Source organism: Ornithorhynchus anatinus, chromosome 5 (assembly GCF_004115215.2).
Source record: "Ornithorhynchus anatinus isolate Pmale09 chromosome 5, mOrnAna1.pri.v4, whole genome shotgun sequence".
NCBI classification, from domain to species: Eukaryota; Metazoa; Chordata; class Mammalia; order Monotremata; family Ornithorhynchidae; genus Ornithorhynchus; species Ornithorhynchus anatinus.
The window spans coordinates 40,804,187-40,825,174 of NC_041732.1; the positions used below are offsets into that span (position 1 = coordinate 40,804,187).

A 20,988-nucleotide genomic window follows, 5' to 3' on the forward strand; every position below is an offset into this window, starting at 1 on the left:
GTGTATCTGGAAAGGGCTTGGAGACACACACTGTAAGGGTGCAATTAATAATAATAATAATGATAGTATTTGTTAAGCACTTACCATGTGCCAGGCACTGTAGTGAGTGCTGGAGTGGATACAATGAAATCAGATTGGACACAGTCCCTGTCCCACGTGGGGCTCACAGCCTCCATCCCCATTTTACAGATGAGGTAACTGAGGCAGAAAGAAGTGAAGTGACTTCCCCAAGATCACACATCAGACATGCGGCAGAGCCAGGATTAGAACCCATAACCTTCTGACTCCCAGGCCCGTGCTCTATCCATTATGGCAGGCTACTTCTCTATTTCAGTGTTGCAAGGTTGTGCTTTCTAAATAGGCAGAATTGGAGCTTGTAGTGGCCTAGCAGAAAGAACACGAGCCTGGGAATCAGAGAACCTGGGTTCTAATTCTGACTTTGACACTTGCCTGTTGTGTGACCTCGGACAAGTCACTTAACCTCTTCGTGCCTTAGTTTCCTCATCTTCAAAATGGGAATTCAATACCTGTTCTCCCTCCCATTTAGATTATAAGCCCCAGGTGGGACAGGAACCGTGTCCCACTCTACACCAGTGCTTAGAAGAGTGCTTGCCACATACTCAGCACTTAATCAAACCATCATCATCATTCTTGTTGCCTAGTTACTTCAGAGTTATAGCCCCTCTACCGGGAGGGGCTGGGAAAGACTACGAGAGATTTTATTTATTCTAGAAGCTATTTTAATATCACCTCAATCTCTATTTGTCCTTAGTCCTTCATCCAGTAAACACCCAGCATTACAATATGTAAGTCACAAACATACAAAATTAAGATTTTGCAATATATCACAAGTTACCAGGTGAGCAAGATAGTGTGGGGACCAAAAAAACGAATGTGACATATCAAGTAGCAGAAGCTAGAAATTCACAAGGGGAGAATATACAAGTTTTTTTTCTCCATTTTGGTCTTCTTTCTACTATCGACCCTTCTTGAGCAGGTTAAATCAGATATTTTGATCTCTCCATGCATATGGAGGGAATATTGACAAAATGTGGTGGCTTGATATTTTGGAAAAAGATAATTCATTCAGGTTTTCTCGCTTGGGATTATACCGTGTTCCCAATTAGTGGCTGGAGAAATAATCCTGCTGTTCCAAACACACAGACGATTATAAACACCCAAAGAAACACTCTGTCGACAACCATGGCCACATACTTCCAGTCATCTTCAACCTAAAATCCAAAGAAAAATTCAGTCAATGCATTTTACACATGCTCTGAGCATAAAACAATTTAGAAAATGTTCTGTATTTTCTTTCTTTTCCAAAGCGAATAAATTACTCTTCCCTGGAGTTTCCTCATTTACCCTGACATTTCAGTTTCTCAGTGTTTACCAGGGGATGCCAGAAATCTCCTCTCGTGTTAATGGTAAAAAGAGCCTCATGTACCTGAGCTATAGAGTTCCTCTAGCTGAAAAGCTTAAGAAAAAAGGAATCATAAGGATTTATTTAAAACTCCCTTTCTGGGTACAAAAATTTTCCCCAAAAAGGAACTTTTCACATCTCACATCTGTGAAAGTGAAGTCTCCTGGCAGATATGCTTTATGATAAACCTTGGAGTGACTGAAGAGTGTATTTTCCGGGCTCTGCAGCACCTTTGAATTTCCCCTATCCATTCATTCACTCAGTCGTATTTGTTGAGCACTTCCTGTGTGTAAAACATCATACTAAGCTCTTGAAGGAGTACAATACAATAACACATTCCCTGCCCACAACAAGCTCACACATGCCTGACTCTCATAATACCCACTTTGAAGCCCCAAATAAGCACATTGTCCCTTACACAATTGGAGAGAAAGATTCTCAGTAAGGAGTCTGTGAACCCCTAGTGAGAGGACACTAAGAGTTATTTTTCTCAGACCGTATTTTAAGCCAAGTGTGTTCATATGTCTTGGCATTTGTGTTTCGTCTGGGAGTGTGCTCACTTTTGGGGTCGCATCTACAAGTTCCCCTGAACAACTTACCGTTTCTTAACATAGCTCAAACAGTTCTGATCCAATAAATTGAGATCCCTAAATTCTGGGTGGGAAAGTTAATCGTTACCTCTTTGGTTTCATTTTGATTCCTCATGTTTTCTGCGATGAATTGAACACTATCGATCACATCTGTGACTTCAGATGAATACTGTAGAAGCTCAGTCATCCACTTTAAAGAGTGATAGCTTAATCTTCTTTTGTTGGATGAGAGTTCGTTTGACGGGTTACACTGGCAGCACCCACGTTCTTTGATTGACTTAGCATCTTCTCCGTAATTCATTTTAGCCAATTTCCTGGCAAATCCTTTGGAGTCTTTATCAGAAAACTTTTCAACCTTCTTTTCCAAAGGTCTCTTCATCATCAGAACTCTGGGCAGCAACTTGAGAAAAACAGTTTTCACCCACCGAGGCATGGTGTGAGTTGTTGGAGTTCGGTAATGAATGTTTAACACAAATACCGTAACCACAATGGACAGAGTCACAAATATCATTGTGAACAGTAGGTATTCCCCTACCAGTGGAATGACCAGAGAGGTGGAAGGTATTGTTTCTGTGATCACCAACAAAAACACAGTCAAAGAGAGCAGAACTGAAATGCAGAGGGTTACCTTTTCCCCACAGTCTGAAGGGAGGTAAAAAACCAAAACAGTTAGAAATGAAATGAAGAGACAGGGGATGATCAAATTAATAGTATAAAACATGGGCAGTCTTCTAATGTAAAAGGAATAAGTTATGTCTGTATAAATCTCTTCACAACAGTTGTATTTTATGTCATGCTTATAGCCAGAGGCATCAACTATCTCCCATTCACTATTTTCCCAAAAATCATTCATATCCACTTTGGAGCCAATGATTAGAAGATCAATCTCAGCTTTATCATATGTCCAGGAGCCAAATTTTAAAGAACAATTTTGATGATCAAAGGGAAAAAAAGTGATATCCATAGGACAGGAACTCTTAAAAATAGCAGGAGGAGTCCAATTTATCATCCCGTCATATTTAAGAAGAGCTTTGGTCTTGCCTTCAACTTGAAAATCTCCAACAGCACTAAAACACAAATAATGCAGTTTTAACAATAATACTAAATGAGTAATTGAATAGTCATTTTTAAAGAACTGTGATTATGATTAAGGGAAAAATTCATACTTGTTATACAGCACAATATCAGGTTTCCAAATTTTGTCTGCAGGGACTCGAACAAATTCAATTCCATCATATTCCCCTGGATTCCAACGCAATTTATAGTCATTCCATATCTAAAAGAAAGAATTGTCACTTTAATCCCAAATTATTTTCATAGCATTTTTAATCTTCCTCCAGTGAATCTCTCCTCCATTTTTAATCTCTCCTCCATTTGAGGGGAGAATGAAGTCATCTGGATTCATTTGAATTTGGGTGGTCAGTGAGTTTGAAATAATCTGGGTTAGAAAAGAGGTTCTAAACTCTTAGGTAAGGGGATTGGAATTTGGGGGGCTCATATAATGACAGAACTGGGGGTTAACGGAGTTAAAAAGCTTCAGGACTCTCCACCAGTTCATCCCATCTTACATATCTGCTCTCTTCACCCAATACTCTCCAGGTCACTCTCCTTGCTCCTTCCAAACCAAACTTTAAAATGTACCTCCCTCTCACCTTTCCTAACTTTGACCCTTGCTCGCACTGTTCCTCTGGTCTAGGACGGCCACCTTCCGTCCCTTAATCTAACAAACAGTTTGCCCTCCAAAATATCTACCCCCTCCAAAAAGCCTTTTTCCGATTAGCTTCCACCACCCTAACTCATTCTGGTGATCCCAGAAGCAACATGGCATAGTGGATAGAAAATGGGCCTGGGAGTCATAAGGTCATGGGTTCTTACCCCGGATCCACCACTTGTCTGCTGTGTGACCTTGGGTAAGTCACTTGACTTCTCTGGGCCCCAGTTACCTCTGTAAAATGGGGATTGAGATTGTGAGCCCCACATGGAACAGGTCTGTATCCACCCCAGTGCTTAGTACAGTGCCTGGCACATAGTAAATGTTTAACAAATACCATAATTATCATTAATATTCCAGAGTGTAAGCCTGGTGTGGGCAGGAATTGTCTCTCTTTATTGTTGAACTGTACTTTCCAAGAGCTTAATACAGTGCTCTGCACACCGTAAGTGCTCAATAAATGTGATTGAATGAATGAATTCAAACACACCAACAATCTACAGCAGTTATATAATTTATACTCGTTTAATTATTTAAGCTTAGATGGCAAAATTGCTGAAGTAGCACTTAGGGCAATTAGAAATTGATGAGGAAAGGGCTCCAGGTGAAGACGTGATTTCAGAATGGCTTTAAAGTTGGGGAGAGCTGTAGTCTGTCAGGTATGAAGGAGAACAGTGTTCCAGGCAGGGGGAAGGGAATGAGCAAGAGATTTGCCGCATAAGCCATGAATGAGGCACAGTGTGTAGGTTTGCTCAAGAGGAATGAAGAGTGCAAGCTGGGCCCTAATGGGAAGAGAAAGTGGATAAGTAGGAGAGAGAAATCTGTTTGAAAAATTTATGCTGGTGGTATAATCCTGACAGGGATATCAAGCAGTGAAAGGGAAGCAGCATGGCCTGCTGGAAAGAGAACAAGTCTGGGAGTCAGAGGACCTGAGTTCTAATCCTGAATCCATCACTTACCTGCTGTGTGTCCTTGGGCAAGTCATTTAGCTTCTCTGGGCCTCAGTTCCTTCATCTGCAAAATGGGGTTTCCATACCTTTTCTCCCTCCTATTTACACATTGAGTGCCATGTGGGGCCTGGTTAGCTTATATCTACTCCATCACTTAGAACAGTGCTTGATACACAGTAGTAAGTGCTTAGAAAATACCACATTTATTACCATTATTATTAAGTACCAGAGGGACCTCTGAGGATGGAAAGTTTATCCTTCAAATGTGACGATCCCAGTACTGTATTTGGACCAACAGTTGCATGAGGTTGACACTTACATGACGCAGCCACAGATTGGTCTCCATAATCTGATTCACTTCATCCTAGAAAAAAATGATGAAAGAAATACAACCATAGGATTCTCTCACTTTTGCTTTTCAAAGGAGTCTTGGATGAAAACAAGGATCTAAACCAAGTTATTCACCTGCCTATCCCTTGGAAATCCACCTCTTAAACAGTCTTCCTTTAACCTGTTCTAATCTGCAATTCCACCTATGTGATGAACTAGGCTAGCTGCTACAAGGCCAAAGACATTATGGCTCAATATTGACCACAGACTCTCCTGTCATAGCTTGAGTTGAAACAAAATATGGTAAGGGTCAGATGACAGCCCATGTGGACCAGAAGAATTCCATTCCCCATTTCCCACAACAACAGAAAGTCAGAATGGATCATCATCTACATCAATGAGTGTTTATTGTGTGCCGAGCACTGTGCTAAGTGTTTGGGAGAGTACAATACAACAGAGTTATTAGACACATTCCCTGTCCACAAGTAGCTTACAATTTAAGAGGGTTTGGGGCCTTCAGCATGGCTTAGTGGAAAGAGCCCGGGGTTGGGAGTCAGAGGTCGTGGTTCTAATCCTGACTCCACCTCGCCAGCTGTGTGACTTTGGGCAAGTCACTTAACTTCTCTGGGCCTCAATTCCCTCATCTGTATGATGGGAATTAAGACTGTAAGCCCCATGTCGGACAACCTGATTACCTGGTATCTACCCCAGCACTTAGAACAGTGCTTGACTCATAGTAAGCACTTAACAAATACCATCATTATTATTATCCAGTGCTTTTAACAGTGCTTGGCACATAGTAAGCACTTAACAAATGCCATCATTATTATTATTATTACTTGGAGGAGATGTAAGCAAAAGCTAAATATCTGTAGCTGCTGCCCTTATTCTGGAAGAAGCTGAATATGGGAATTTCTCTTCTTAAAGGAGTTTCTGTTGAGGGATGTAAAAAGCTAGGAAAGAGGAGCAACCTGGAGAGGAAGCCAATCAGCCAAAGGCTGTGAGTTGTTTACTGTTTGAAAATTGCTCTGAGCTCCTAGTTCACAACAGTTAAAGACATACAAACTGTAAAAGGGCAAATCTTACCACATTGGCAAGCTGTGAAATTGCCACTTCAAAATGTACTGTGACAGGATCAGACACATTTTCCACAGGTCTTATAAACTGGTTGTAATGAGAAAACAATTTCTGAAAAAGGCGCTCTTCTGGCTCACATACTGCACAGCCTGTTTTAGCCAAATTAAACAAAACATAAGTGTTACAGCACAGAGTAAAAGAAGAGAAAATGCTTCAAATTGTTACCATAAAGAATTTCTATTTCTAAACCTGTGTCGTGATTAGTGATTCATTTTAAGGCAGTAATTTAAAAAAAGCACCTTAAGGACAACAGCCAGTTTGAATGTGAAAAGTTTGTGTTTAAATGGAAAATATCCTCAAATACTTGCCTTGGAAATACATCATCAGTTTAGAAAGCGTGCTACAGATAATGCTAAACACTGTCTGAAATATTTCAACTGTACAAAACGGAAGGATAAAAAATTAAGCCACATTGAAATGAAATATGATAATACTCAGGCCTTTCAGTCCTGTGCACAAAGTAGGTGCTCAAAAAATACTCTTCATTGAAGGCAACATGGTTCCTGAATATTTGACCATAGTATTATGTGACCAGTCAGAGGCTATTCAGTGAGTGGGTTCTGAGTTCGTTTGAACAGTGTTGTGTTTGCAAAAGGCCTTAAACCTCCACCCATCCCTGAATTTTCCCTTATGACTTGGCCCCAGTAGGGAATTGTACTTCAGTCAATCAGTGAATGGTATTTATTAAGCACCTTCTGTGAGCAGAGCACTGTCCAAAGTGTTTGGGAGAGTACAATACAGTGGAGTTGGTAGAAGTGCTCCCTGCCTATAAGGAGAAGCAGAAAAGCAGTGTGGCTTAGTGGATAGAGTACGGGCCTGGAAGTCAGAAGGTCCAGGGTTTTAATCCCAGCTCCACTACTTGTCTGCTGTGTAATCTTAGGCAAGTCACTTCACTTCTCTGTGCCTCAGTTATCTCATCTGTAAAATAGGGATTGAAACTGTGAGCCCCATGTGGGACAAGAGCTATGTCCAACCTGATTTGCTTGTATCCACCTCAGCACTTAATACAGTGCCTGGCACATAATAAGCACTTAACAAACACCAGAATTATTATTATTAATTATCAGTTACCTCATCTGTAAAATGGGAATTAAGACTGTGAGTCCCATTTGGGACAGGGACTGTGTTCAACTTGATTAGCTTAGTTCAGTGCCTGGCACATAGTAAACAATTAACAAATACCATTATTATTATTAACAATAATAATAATAACAAATGCCATTAAAAAAGGAGCTTCCTGGAATGCAGCGCATTTTGGGAAGGGAATGTGTCTGTTTATTGTTATATTGCACTCTCTCACGTGCCTAATACAGTGCTCTGCACACAGTAAGTGCTCAATGAATACGATTGAATGAATGAAAGAATAATAATAATGATGGTATTTGTTAAGTGCTTACTATGCACAAAGCACTGTTCTAAGTGCTGGGGGGGTGATACAAGCTGATCAGCTTGTCCCACTTTGGGCTCACAGTCTTAAGCCCCATTTTGCAGATGAGGTAACCGAGGCACAGAGAAGTTAAGTGACTTGCCCAAAGTCACACAGCTGACAAGCGTCAGAGCTGGGATTAGAACCCATGACCTCTGACTCTCAAGCCTGGGCTCTTTCCACCATGCTGCTTCTCACCACCTTTCTATAAAAGACCCCAGAGGATTGTCAGGTAGTGTTGTTGGGACTACACTGCCAGGAAAGTGTTCAACCACAGAAAGCCCCCCACATTCCCTCCCTCTCCCCGCTCTAATCTCCTGCACTGAACCTGGCATCTGTCTGGTGAAGGACTCTCTGCCCAGCGTAGGTTTAAGAGGAGCTTGTCCCACCAAGAGAAGGGTGTGCTGTTCCTTTCATGAGCAGACAGCCTCACATATGCTAAATTTACGCTGGGCAGTCTGACACTATGGTGGTGCCAAGGCTGTGTATAATTGGGGCTATCTCAGGTACTCAGAAATGCCTCGCCATGGTTCTGACTTGGTGAGCCTGTGCTACCGCCATAAAGTAAATAGAGTCTGCTAGCCAATGCATTAAAACTGCAATGAATTTTCTCCTGCAATTATATTTGAATTCAATTTCACTGATGTTTTGTAACACTGAAAGAATTCTCAAAATGAAGAATTAGGGTTTGTTATTTTTTCACCAGAGATAAATATTTCATGGTTTGGCCCATATTTCAGAGCATTTTAAATCAGCAAATTTTAATGATGCTGGCTCAATCTATATTACAGAATTCACTATTCAATTTAACATTTCATGGCACGCACAGCAGACTGATTGAATACATTTTCCTGGTTGTCCTCTTGCCTTGAGATCATTTCTCTTCACTTATCCCTCTAATTGTTTTTCCATTCACTTGTTAATTCACAAATCTCCTAAAGGAAATTATTTTTTTTAGAACACATCAAGTTGGTCAAAAGAGAGCTATAATCCAAGTTTATTCTGTTTTTAAGTGAAAAGTTAGCAAAAAAAAATACACTCTGGTCAATATTTGCCACATTTAAAAGATTGTTTTGAAGATGAGTGAGTTTAGCATGAATGTCAATCTTGAAGCTTTTAGAAGAAAAGTAACTATAAATACCAAGTATCAATATCGTTATTTTTATGACAATAAAATGTCAGAGATTGAAAGTACAAGAGGATTCTCTCCTAAAATTAATATATAGAAAGACTCCCACAATACTGTGAACACATTCCCCAGTAAGTCCCAAAATGCAAGCTTATGAAAATCCGATTTCACTCCCTAGCTCCAGTATTTTTAATTTAAAATTTGAACTAATGCTCAGAGTTATAACTTAGCACATTATTTTGACACGTGTAGAAGCAGATGTTTTTTCATTAAAATTAAATTTTCTTTTGAACTGACTGGCACATAGATACTGTTGTTAATTGAGTTCTTAAATAGACGAACATTATAAATTTCATGAGAATATTGAAATCACTCTTCTTTCTCTTTTTTTAATGGAGAAATCATGTGCCTAAAATACTGTTCTATTAGGCTTCCAGAATTTTACCATATATCAAACCAAATTAAAGGCATGTATTTAGTACAGAGCTAAATCATTTTCCTAAACTGACAGGTATTAATGGAAATATTTCATTTATCTTTGTGGAAACAAAATAATTAGAAAGGAAGAGAAAACCAAGTTACCTGGAAAAGGAAATATGGAACAAACAGGATAAGTGGAACCTACCTTTAAAGAACAGGGTGAGTATAAATGCCCAGAGATACAAACGAGAGTGAAATAGTCCTAGACACTTGTCAGTCAGCATGATCAAAGCACACACAGATTTCCTCTCCTATACAAAGAATTTGGAAAAAGCAATGGACTAGCGACAAGAAAATGCAGCCGACTCACAAATTACAAAAGAATCCTACTGCATCCCAAACTGTATCTTCTAGGAAATATTTATAAAACATATAAAGCTGTCCTCGATATCAGAGAGAAGCTCACACAAGATCTGAAAAGTGAATCAAACTAGATGTCAGATGATTCATCACACTTCCAGTCACCCTGGATTTCTTTCAATGCACATAAATGGCGAAGAAAGGAGAAAGAGGCAGAGACAAACCAAAAAAGCAAGCCAGGAGAGGGGAGGACCAAAATCATTAGCTCTAGGTGGCACATCTACAGATAACTTGCTCCTAGCATACCCAGAGATACATATTTATATTTACATATGTACATATCTAGGAATACAGACAGACGTACATATAGGTATCTTTAAATTTTATTGCTCCCCCCCCCACCTGTAATTTATTTTAGTGTAGATTGTCAACTCTCTGAGGACAGGGCATTATATCTACTAACTCTGCCGTACTCTCCCAAATGCTTAGTATAGTGTGCTGCTTGGAGTAACTGCTCATAAATGCTATTTATTGCTTGATATCTAGACTATATCTCAAGCACAATACTTTCCCCACAGACTTTTAGAGTGTCATCAGATCTATAGATTCATTAAAACTCAAGGACTATTGATGAAAAATTTTCTCCATCCTTTGCTCTTGCAGAAAGAAGTGCTCTGTGGGAATAATATGATCTCTATTCAGTAAGAAATGAGTCAGAAATGAAAATAATGCAGTGCTATTTCAAACACTCTGCATGCACTGGAAAGTTTGGAGTAAATATATTAGTAATAGTAGTAGTAATATCATGGTGGTATTTGCTTAGGACATACTATGTTCATTCATTTATTCAATAGTATTTATTGAGCACTTACTATGTGCAGAGCACTGTACTAAGCATTTGGAATGTGCCAAGCACTGTTCTGAGCTCTGGGGTAGATGCAAGGTAATCAGGTGAGACAATCCCTGTTTCATATGGAGCTCTCAGTCTAATTAGGAGGGAGGAGAGGCATTGACTCCCCATTTTACAGATGAGGAAACCAAGGCACAAAGTTAAGTGACTTGTCCAAGGTCACCCATCAGGAAACTGGCAGGGCCAGGATTGTACTCAGGTCTTCTGACTCCCAGGCCTGTGCTCTTTGCACTTTATCATAACATTTAAAAAATGATTAAGTTTCTTTTTCCTTAATTGGAAGATGAAGTTCCCTGAATTAGATTATGACTAGTGCTCAACAAAGCCACTGCTATTGAAATAGACAATATTTTCTTTCTAATTGGAATCTACTCCGGCTTCTGTGGTCTCCCTGGGTTCAGCCCAGCACAGGTGTCAGCCAAGAGATAATTAACATCTAGTAAATGGAAGAAACGCTAGAAAATATAGCCAGATGCTAATGGATTTCTTGGCAGAAGGGAATGAAAATGATAGAGTGAATTTAACTGTTGGTGAAAATTTTATTTCCACATTGATTTCCCATGTGGTGTCTCTATGAGATGAGAGCCCATTTCTTTTCCCTAGTCACATCACAGCTCAAGCTCAAATAAGTGGTTTTCTTCTATAGCTCTTCCTGAGCTGATGGGGTTCATTCATTTATTCAGTTGTCTTTATTGAGTGCTTACTGTGGGCAGAGCACTGTACTCAGTGCTTGGGAGAGTACAGTAATAACAATAAACCAGACCAGTGTATTGTTCAGAATCTTTTGGGAGAGTGAGAACCTGGAGAAGGGAACCAAGGATTCGTTTCTGGCATTTAAATTCCAAGATTGTACTTTGGACAACTGGCCCCACATTAGCAGTGGGTATGGCGAGAGGTGAGAGAAACCGAACACCAAGTAAGCCCACTGTGGGCAGGAATTGTCTCCCTTTTTTGCCGAGCTATACTTTCCAAGTGCTTAGTACAGTACTAAGGAATTGTCTCCCTTTTTTGCTGAGTTATACTTTCCAAGTGCTTAGTACAGTACTCTGCACACAGTAAGCACTCAATCAATACGATTGAATGAATGAATTACAGACACACCCCAAAATATCGGATCCTGACCATCCCCAAAGTCTTTACAGTGACATTATAGAGACATTTACAAAGACATTACACTGATCTGGTGGATATGAAAATCCCGTCGGATCCTGAAAGGTACAAACGAAAGCAGATCCAGAAAAATTGAACAACTCCTATCTTGACCTTTATGTGATTGGTCATAGTGATTGATTTTCAAACAGGATTCCAGAGGCGACTGTGAACTATACCTGAGTTGCAATCCAGTGGCTAGAGCACAGGCTCGAGGGCTCCACCACTCATCTGCTGTGTGACCTTGGGCAAGTCACTTCACTTATCTGCACCTCAGTTCCCTCATCTGCAAAATGGGGATTAACACTGTGAGTCCTATGTGGGCAGGGATTGTGTCCAACCCCATTATTTTGTATCTACCCCAGCACTTAATGCAGTGCCTGGGACATAGTAAGTGCTCAACAAACACCAAAAGTATCATTATTATTATTGCTACTATTAATGGTACTAATTAAGCATGTACAGTGTTCAGAGCACAATACTAAGCACTTAGGAAAGTACAATATAACAGAATTGGTAACACTTTCTCAAGACAATGAAAATAGGTGAACACTGAGATATAACAGGTGAAATGTCCTTGGTGCACTCCTCAATTTCAATCAGTGGAATTTATTAAACATTTATTCTGTTTAGAGCACTGAACTATGCTCTTGGGAGAAGACAATACGACGGAGTTTGTCAACACATTCCCATCACAGTGAAACTAGGTAAAACACTAACATAGATGAAAAGTCCTCGGTGTACTCAATTTCAATCAATTGATGCAGTTTATTGAGCATTTACTGTAGTTTGTTATGGGCAGGGAATTTGCCTGCTAATTCTGTTATATTGTACTCTCCCAAGTGCTTCATACAGTGCTCTGCACATAGTAAGTGCTCAATAAATATGATTGATTGAATGATTGATTGCAGAGCACTTTTAAATGCTTAGGAGAAAACTTGGTTGACACGTTCCCTGCCCACAAGTAGCTTACGATCTACAGTTAATTTTAAGCCCCACATGAGGAGGTTCAGAAAACATTTCCAGTGTTAACTGAGATTAGGTTCAAACAAACAAGACCATGTGTAAAGTTTCCCTCCAAAGGAAAAGTATCATTATAGGAAATAAAATTCAATGCTTTTCATTGAACTATTTCCTGCTTTTTCTGGCTTCTACTTCCATACTCTATTTTCACTTGCTGGGTGTTTGGGACTCATAATGGCAGGTTAGACGTATTCAGAGAACATGTGTACTTTATGATACGAAGGTTTCCATGTTGCAACAGGAGCCTCACTTGGCTGATAGAACAGGAGGTAGCGGCCAAACATTATTACAGAACACTGTGCATTTTGAATGAGAATGTCGCCTAGGTTATAGGCAATTTATTCAGGGATAAATGGGAATATGTCTACCAACTTTGTTATATCGTCCTCTCCTAAGTCTTTAGTACAGTGCTTTGCACTCAGTAAGCGCTCAATAAAATGACTGATTGATTGACTGGGATGACTTTATGGGAGAAGTCCCTGCATTAGGAATACAGTATTTAGTTATCTTCATAATTTATTCATGTGTAGAAGAAGTGCTATTGTACCATAGTGTCCACTTCATACCTTCAGTGAAAAGTACCCTACTTTCAAATTTACTAGTGGCAGGCTATACCCTTTTTCAGTCAGTCAACGGCATTTATTGAGCACTTACTGTGCAGAGCACTGTACTAAGTGCTTGGGGGAGTATAACATAATAACATTAATAGACACGTTCCCTGTCCACAGTAAGCTTACAGTCTTTACAAACTTAACTTGTTTGAAATTTAGGTAGCCGCAGTCTGATGTTTTGCTGAGAGGGAAATGTTGCCTGAGAAGCAGCATGACTTAGTGGACAGAGTACGGGCCTGGGAATCAGGGAACATAGTAATCATTTAATAAATAAATATCATGCATACAGTAATAATAATAATAATTAGGGTACTTGTTAAGCTTACAATGTGCCAAGCACTGTTCTGTGTGCTGGAGTAGATACAAGGTAGTAAGCTTGGACACAGTCCCTGTCCCTCGTAGGGCTCACACTCCTAAACTCCATTTTGTAGATGAGGTAACTGAGGCCCAGAGAAGTGAAGTCACTTGACCAAGGTCACACAGCAGACACGGTGGAGCTGGAATTAGAACCCATGACCTTCTGACTCCCAGGCCCATGCTCTATCCACTGCTGCTTCAAATAAATGCCATGTATTGATAACGTCCCTTCTTGTAATAACAAATCTAGACCCTATCTTCTACTTAATTTATTCACTTCTCTGCACTCAGAAATTTTCCCAAATGCAATTCAAAATATTCCACTGGACTTCACTGTTTTTTTCTAGTGGACGTCAGCAAAATTAAAATCCTCTTTCACCAATTTCTGATTCAGACACACTTTGGTGAGCTGGCCCAAGACCTCAGAGGACTTGGATTCTAATCCCAGCTCCACCACTTGCCTATGTGACCTTGGGCAAGTCATTTCATATCTCTGTGCCTCAGTTTCCTCATCTGTAGAATGAGAATTCAATCCCTGTTCTCCCTCCTACTTAGACTGTGAGGCCCATATGTGACAGGGGCTGAGTCCAACCTGAATATCTTGGACCTAGTCCAGTACTTAGTATAATGCTTGGAACATAGTAAGTACTTAACAAATACCAAAATCATCATTATTATTTTATTACCCTTCAGCAGTATTTTGGTAGCTGAGAAATGCTCAGTTCAAAGGCTAAGAAACCAAAAAGATTTCCTAGCGTATTTTCCATGAGTACAGTGTGCATATGCACAAGTGATTGTCAATCAGTGGCATTTATTGAGTGCTTGGGAGAGTACAATACAATAGAGCTAGTAAACATGATTTCTGCTCTCAAAGAGCTTACAGCCTAGTGGGGGAGACAGACATTGAAATAAATAAAGGATATGAACACAAATGCTGTGGGGTTGGGGTGGGGGGAAAGAAACAAAGTACATAGCAGATCCAAGCACAGAGGGGACAGAAGGACAATTGGGGAATTGAGGGGTTGTTCAGGAAAGGCCTCTTGGAGGAGGTGTGATTTTAGAAGGGCTTGAAACAAGAAGTGGTGATCTGTTGGATATGAAGGTGGAAAAAGTTCGGGGGATATGAGCATAGGATTGTGTCTTTCTTAAAGACATTGGTCAGTACAGAAAATTTCACCATTTTAATTATATTCTACACTTAATACCTTTGTCCACTATGCTTCAAAATTAGACCATTTAGAGCTCTTCAATTTTCTATTCATATTTTGGAGAGAAAGAATAAAAGGCTGATTTAGTTATATAAAATTGAATTGAATGATCTGTTACATAAGAACTGCTCTTTGGTGTAATCACACTTTTTTATAGAAATTGTTTCTACTGCACGAATGAACATTTTCTTGACCTTTCTGTATCTGTCAGTTCTCTTTAACCTCAAAAGGAGCAGACTTTTTAGTGGTCCCTTAAGAAATATAATGGAAAAAACCCCAGTGAAAACATGCATTATTTATGAATCCACTACAGCAAAAACGACATCAATAATTTAATGACTCCATATGCTTGAATTTTTTTTAAATAGCTGCTTACATTAATTCTAACATGTTCAATGCCTCTGCTCCCTAATATTTCCCATCTACCATTCTTGACATTTTCTAACCAGGAAAAACCAAAGCAGCAGGAGGTTAAGTATGCAGATAAAGTGCTGGTGGAGACAACAAAGAAACATTAACAAAATGCTAACTATCTGCAGAAGAGACTCAAATCAAGTCTGCCTATTTAAACACATATTCTACTGCTCATCATTCATTAATTTAATTTTGAAAAAAGAAAATGTGGGCTGGCTCTGCTGTATGACATCAAACAACATAATGAAAAACCAAGTTAATGACATGCTGAGAGAATGGATATATTACAATTACTACTACTAATAATAGTGATTTGTATCACTATGTGCCAAGCACTGCATTAAGCACTGAGGTAGATGCGAGATCATCAGGTTGGACCTATGGAGTTCAGAGTATCTTGGGGAGTGACAACTAGTATTCAGACTTCTTTGTTCCTCAAGATCAGTCTTCAAAATGAGATGGCATGATTTAATCCTCTGATTCTCCAATTTTAACCACCTGAAATGGTCTTCAATCCCAGTCACCAAGGGAAGAGTTCTACAGGCTTCTGAAAAAGGGAAGAAAGAAGCTAGTTTTGGGGAACCATCTTTAGATTGTGAAAGGGTTGGAGAAAAACATGAACTTGAAATAAAAGATGCATTACCTTCCCTCAATCACCCAGAGCCCTTGAAATGCTCCAGCAAGGTTTAATATCTTTTACTGGATTTCAGGATCTTAGCTCAGCGGACATTTGCACAGAACAGTGAAGTGGAAATTTTGCTAGTCTGATGAACTAGCAATCAATCAATGGTGTTGATTGAGCTCTGTGTGCAGAGTACTGTGCTACACATTTGGAGAATACACTACAACAGAGTTGGTAGACATGATTCCCTGCCCACAAGGAATACATCAGCCAATAAAAAAATATTGCAAATCCCAGTAAAGGTGCTGAGTTCACTATATTGATTGTCTACAGTAGTCACATTAAACAGGTAATTGCCAAATCTCTGTTTCATTTTGTGCTGGGTAGGCACAGCTGTTGACACATTTTTAGGTGTACCTCATTTTGAGACCACCAGTCTACAATTTCCTCACTGGTCTGTGCAAATGAAGCATCTGTGCACCTATTTACTCAGAAAGGAAACTCACTGACACTTTGATCCTTAGTGACGATGCTACAGATAGCATGAAGCTTTCCACATTATACTTGAAGTTATGTAGATTACCAAGAAATGATAAAAAAAGAACTCTGGAAAGAAATTAAACTGAATTGAGCTGGGAGTGGGGCTCTGATTTTTTTCTTATTCCTCAGAAAGCCAATGCAACTTTCCTAATACTTAATAATGATTACTTGAATTTACATGACCCTTTCTCATTAGGCTCTCACAAATAACAATCCCTTTTTAGTAGCACTGGATTTATAGCATTCTTTCCATTTTACAAATGGGGAAACTGAGGCCCAGAAAGGTAAGTAGCACCAATATATCAACTTCAAGACCTTTCTGTACATAACAAAACCATTGATTATTTTAAGAAAGAAATTTAGAAAATCTTGAAACCCCATGTTTTTTAAAGGCATTTGTTTCCAGAGACATTTTCTTAAGGTAATAGGGAGAAACCCTGTACAGCACTTTCAGTGCACTTGATAAATATGCCTGGTCTCTACTGGATGCATGGAGTTCTTTAAAGTAGTATTTTCTCCTTTGATGCAAGCTTCGTAATTGGCCCTAGAGACTGTCCAACTGATGCTTCCCCTCCATCCCTCCCATCCCTTCTTCCTTCTTTAGAAATGAAAATATTGTAAACTTTAAAAAACATTTCTTTTCTCCTTTTGGCATTCAAAACTGTAACTGTTTTGTACAGCATTAGAGGTGGCATTTACTCAAGCTAGAAGCAACATGGATTAATCGAAAGAGCACTGGCCTGGGTTCTAATCCCAACTCTGCCACTTGTCTGTTGTGTGACTTTGGGCAAGTCACTTAATTTCTCTGTTCTTCAATTCCCTCATATGCAAAATGAGGATTAAGCCTGTGAGCCCCATGTGGGACCTGGACTGTGACCAATCTGATTAGCCCGCATCTAGCCCAGCACTTAATGCAATGCCTGGCTCCTAGTAAGTGCTTAACAAATACCATTAAACCCCCCCCCCCCGAAAAAAACTGGGATCCTGGAACACTGGCACCAGATGCTGAGACCAAACTGCTTTAGCCTAAGAACACAAACGACAGCATCAATAAAATGTGAATGCCGTCTATTCCTAATGCTTTAAGTTAAATATAGAAATAGCAATGCCTTCAGAAGGGCCAGCTACTTGCAATAAACAAGTAATAAGAAGCAGCTCAAGTCAGTCTGGAGGAGGAAGAGGAGGAGGAGGAATAGCAGCAGCAGAATTTATTAAGAGAGGCTTGGCACAGGGCTCTATACTAGGAACTCAAGGAGCGCAGAATATCAAAGTCACAGATTCCCTGCTCAAAAGGAGCTTTCTCTCTGAATAGACATCCCATTCCTCCAAGGTCCTTTCTAGACTGTGAGCTCATTATGGGCAGGGAATATGTCTACCAACTCTGTTGTATTGTACTCTCTCTAGCTCTCAGTACTGTACTCTACACACAGTAAGTGTTCATTAAATACAATTGATTGATTCATTCTTTGCATTTCAAAAGTGAAACAGGGAGTTTTACTGGATTGTTGTTGTTTGTTCCTGCTTAGTAATTGAACCAAGCACTTTTTTAAAAAAAAATGATATTTGTTTAGCACTTAAGCACTTACTCTGTACCAGGCACTCTACTAAGCCCTGGGATAGATACAAGCTAATCGGGTTGGACACAGTCCATGTCCCACAGGGGGCTCACAGTCTTAATCTCCATTTGACAGACGAGGTAACTGAGGCACAGAGAAGTGAAGTGACTTGTCTGAGGTCAAAGAGCAGATAAGTGGTAGAGTCAGGATTAGAATCCAGGTCCTTCTGACTTCCAGGCCCGTGCTGTACCCTCTAGGCCATTTGGCTTTTCAAATAGGCACTCGATTGCCTGTTTAAACTGACCTTTAAACCTACCCGCTGATTTGTCTAAGTCCTTTCACTGAGGCCTCCTGAGACACGTGGTGGAGCTGGGATTAGAACTCGGGTCCTTTTGACTCCCAGGTCGGTACTCTACCCACTAGGCCACGCTGCGCGAGAGCTTACTATGTTCAGAGCCCTGAAATAAGTTCTTGGGAGGGATATAATACAATGGAATTAGTGGACACATCCCCTGCCCATAATGTTTACAGGGACCCATTGGAAAGAGCATTTAGCAGGCAGCAGACCAGGCTGGGATTGCTGTCACAATAAAGGAAAGGGCCCTCAGCCAAGCCAGAAAGTCACCCTACCTTGGGGAGTCAGGAGGAGCCAGCTGAAGAAAAGTGGCCGCCCGTGCCCCTTGGATCCTCACCATCTGGTGGACAGTCCCTCCATCTGCAGCATTAAGCAAAGATCACCTGGAGAGAAGTCCCTGATGCTTGGATCCTGAACCTCCATCACTAGATGAAGAGAAGCAGCGAGACTTTTTGGAAAGAGCACAGGCCTGGGAGTCAGAGGACTTGGGTTCTAATTCCAGCTCTGACACATACTTGCTGTGTGGCTTCTCTGCGCCTCAGTTCTCTCATCTGCAAAATAGGGATTTCATACCTGTTCTCCTTCCTACTTAGACTGTGAGTCCCACGTGAGACCTAATTATCTTGTTTCTACCCCAATGCTTAGTACAGTGCATGGCACAATCACTCTTCCCCCCTGCAAAGCCCTGCCGAAGGCTCACCTCCTCCAAGAGGTCTTTCCAGCCTAAGCCCCCTTTTCCTCAGCTCCCCCTTGCTTCTGTCTCATCTTGACTGCCTCATCCCTTTGCCCTTCTACCCCTCTCCCCATCCCACAGAGCTTATGTATATATGTATCTATAATTCTATTTATTTATATTGAAGCCTGTTTACTTGTTTTGATGTCTATCACCCCTCCTAGAGACTGTAAGCCCATTGTAGGTGGGGATTGTCTCTCTTTATTGCTGTATTGTACTTTCCAAGTGCTTAGAACAGTGGTCCGCACCCAGTAAGTGCTCAATAAATACGACTGACTGAATGAATGAATGTTTAGCTAGAGAAGCAGCATGGCATAGTGGATAAAGCATGGGCTTGGGAGTCAGAAGGTCATGAGGTCTAATCCCAGCTCCACTACTTGTCTGCTGTGTGACCTTGGGCAATTCACTTCACTTCTATGGGCCTCAGTTACCTAGTCTGTAAAATGGGGATTGGGACCGTGAGCCCCACGTGGGACATGGATTGGGTCCAACTTGATTTGCTTGTATCCACCCCAGTGGTTAGTACAGTGCCTGGCACATAGTAAGCGCTTTACAAATACTATATTTATTATTAAGTACCACTATTATTAGATGAATGGGCCCCTTATTATTATTGATATTCATCTGCAATCTGACCTGTTCCTGCCTGAGAGACCTACAGCCACTGCAGATTAGTCACATGATGGAGGCCTGAATTATTAGCCCAAGGATAATTTTTTTAAATGGTATTTCTTAAGCACCTACTATGTGCCAGGCACTGTACTAAGCACTGGGATTGATACAAGTTAATCAGGTCAGACACAGTCCCTGTCCCACAGGGGGCTCATCATCTTTATCTCCATTTTACAGAAGAGGTAACTGAGGCACAGAGAAGTGAAGTGATTTGTCCAAGGTCACACAGCAGACAAGTCATAGAGCTGGGATTAGGACCCAGATCCTTCCTGCTTCCAGGTCCAAGCTTTTTCCACTAGGCTATGCTGCTTCTCTACCATTGCTTCCAGGTCAGTGATCTGGTACACCAGCAGCTGAGGGGTGACTTTCTGTCCTTCGCAGATTACTGTTATTATTGTTGTAAGCTCTTACTATGTGTCAAGCACCTTTCTAAGAACTGGTGTAGATACAAGTTAATCAGGTGGGACACAGATCCTGTTTCACCCGGGGCTCACTTTCTAAGTAGGAGGGAGAAAATTGGAAGCTACTAGCTTTTTGGAGCATGTGGAATGTTGCCTGATTCACCAGGGCACTTCAGTAATCAATCAATGGCATTTATTAAGCTTTTCCTATGTGCAGAGCCAATCGGGCAGATGATCATATTTATTGAGTGCCTACTGTATGCAGAGTACAATATAAGAATAAGCACAAAAATTCCCTACCCACAACACACTTACAGTCTAGAGGGGGAGATAGATATGAATATAAACAAATTACAGATTAGGTACATAAGTGCTGTGGGGCTGGGAGGATGAATAAGGAGAGCAAGTCAGGGTGATGCAGGAGAAGAGGGAGAAGAGGAAAGTCAGGCATAGTCATGGAAGGTCTCTAGAGGAGATATGCCTTCAATAAGGCTTTGAGGGGATCGGGGGTAGTAATTGTCTGTCCGCTATGAGGAGGAAGCGCATTCCAGGCCAGAAGCAGGGCATGGGAGAGAGGGAGGTAGCCAGATAGATGAGATGGAGGTATAGTGAGAAGGTTAGTATTAGAGGAACAAAGTGTATTGGTTGGTTTGTAGTAGCACAGTAGCAAGATGAGGTAATAATAACAATAATAATGTGTGGTATTTGTTAAGTGCTTACTATGTGCCAGGCGCTGTTCTAAGTGCTGGGGGAGATACAAATAAGCGGGTTGGACATAGTCCCACCTAGGGCTCACAGCTTTAATTCCCATTTTACAGATGAGGAAACTGAGGCACAGAGAAGTTCAGTGACTTGCCCAAGGTCATACAGCAGACAAGTGGCGGAGCCCGGATTAGAACCCAGGTCTTTCTGACTTCCGGGCTCGTGCTCTAGCCACTAGGCTTTGTCGCTTCCCTTAACG

The 20,988-nt window shown here is 40.6% G+C and overlaps 1 protein-coding gene across 1 annotated transcript; it reads right to left on the bottom strand.

The window, feature by feature from the left end:
* Positions 1–717: 717 nt before the first annotated feature.
* CHRNA6 (cholinergic receptor nicotinic alpha 6 subunit) lies at positions 718–9,604 on the bottom strand. Its single transcript, XM_029066208.2, has 6 exons — positions 9,322–9,604; positions 6,091–6,230; positions 4,994–5,038; positions 3,180–3,289; positions 2,102–3,080; positions 718–1,232 (listed from the first exon to the last, which is right to left on the bottom strand). Exons 1-6 carry the CDS (start codon positions 9,398–9,400, stop codon positions 1,107–1,109), a joined length of 1,479 nt encoding a protein of 492 aa, XP_028922041.1. The 5' UTR covers positions 9,401–9,604; the 3' UTR covers positions 718–1,106.
* Between the last annotated feature and the right edge of the window lie 11,384 nt (positions 9,605–20,988).

Excerpts from the sequence above, each read along its gene's own strand:
- CHRNA6 (XM_029066208.2), bottom strand. The coding sequence starts at position 9,400 with ATGCTGACTGACAAGTGTCTAGGACTATTTCACTCTCGTTTGTATCTC. Across the intron at positions 3,081-3,179 it reads GATATTGTGCTGTATAACAA|TGCTGTTGGAGATTTTCAAG; the intron begins GTATGAATTTTT and ends TTTGTGTTTTAG. Across the intron at positions 1,233-2,101 it reads ATCAAAATGAAACCAAAGAG|GTTGAAGATGACTGGAAGTA; the intron begins GTAACGATTAAC and ends TTTGGATTTTAG.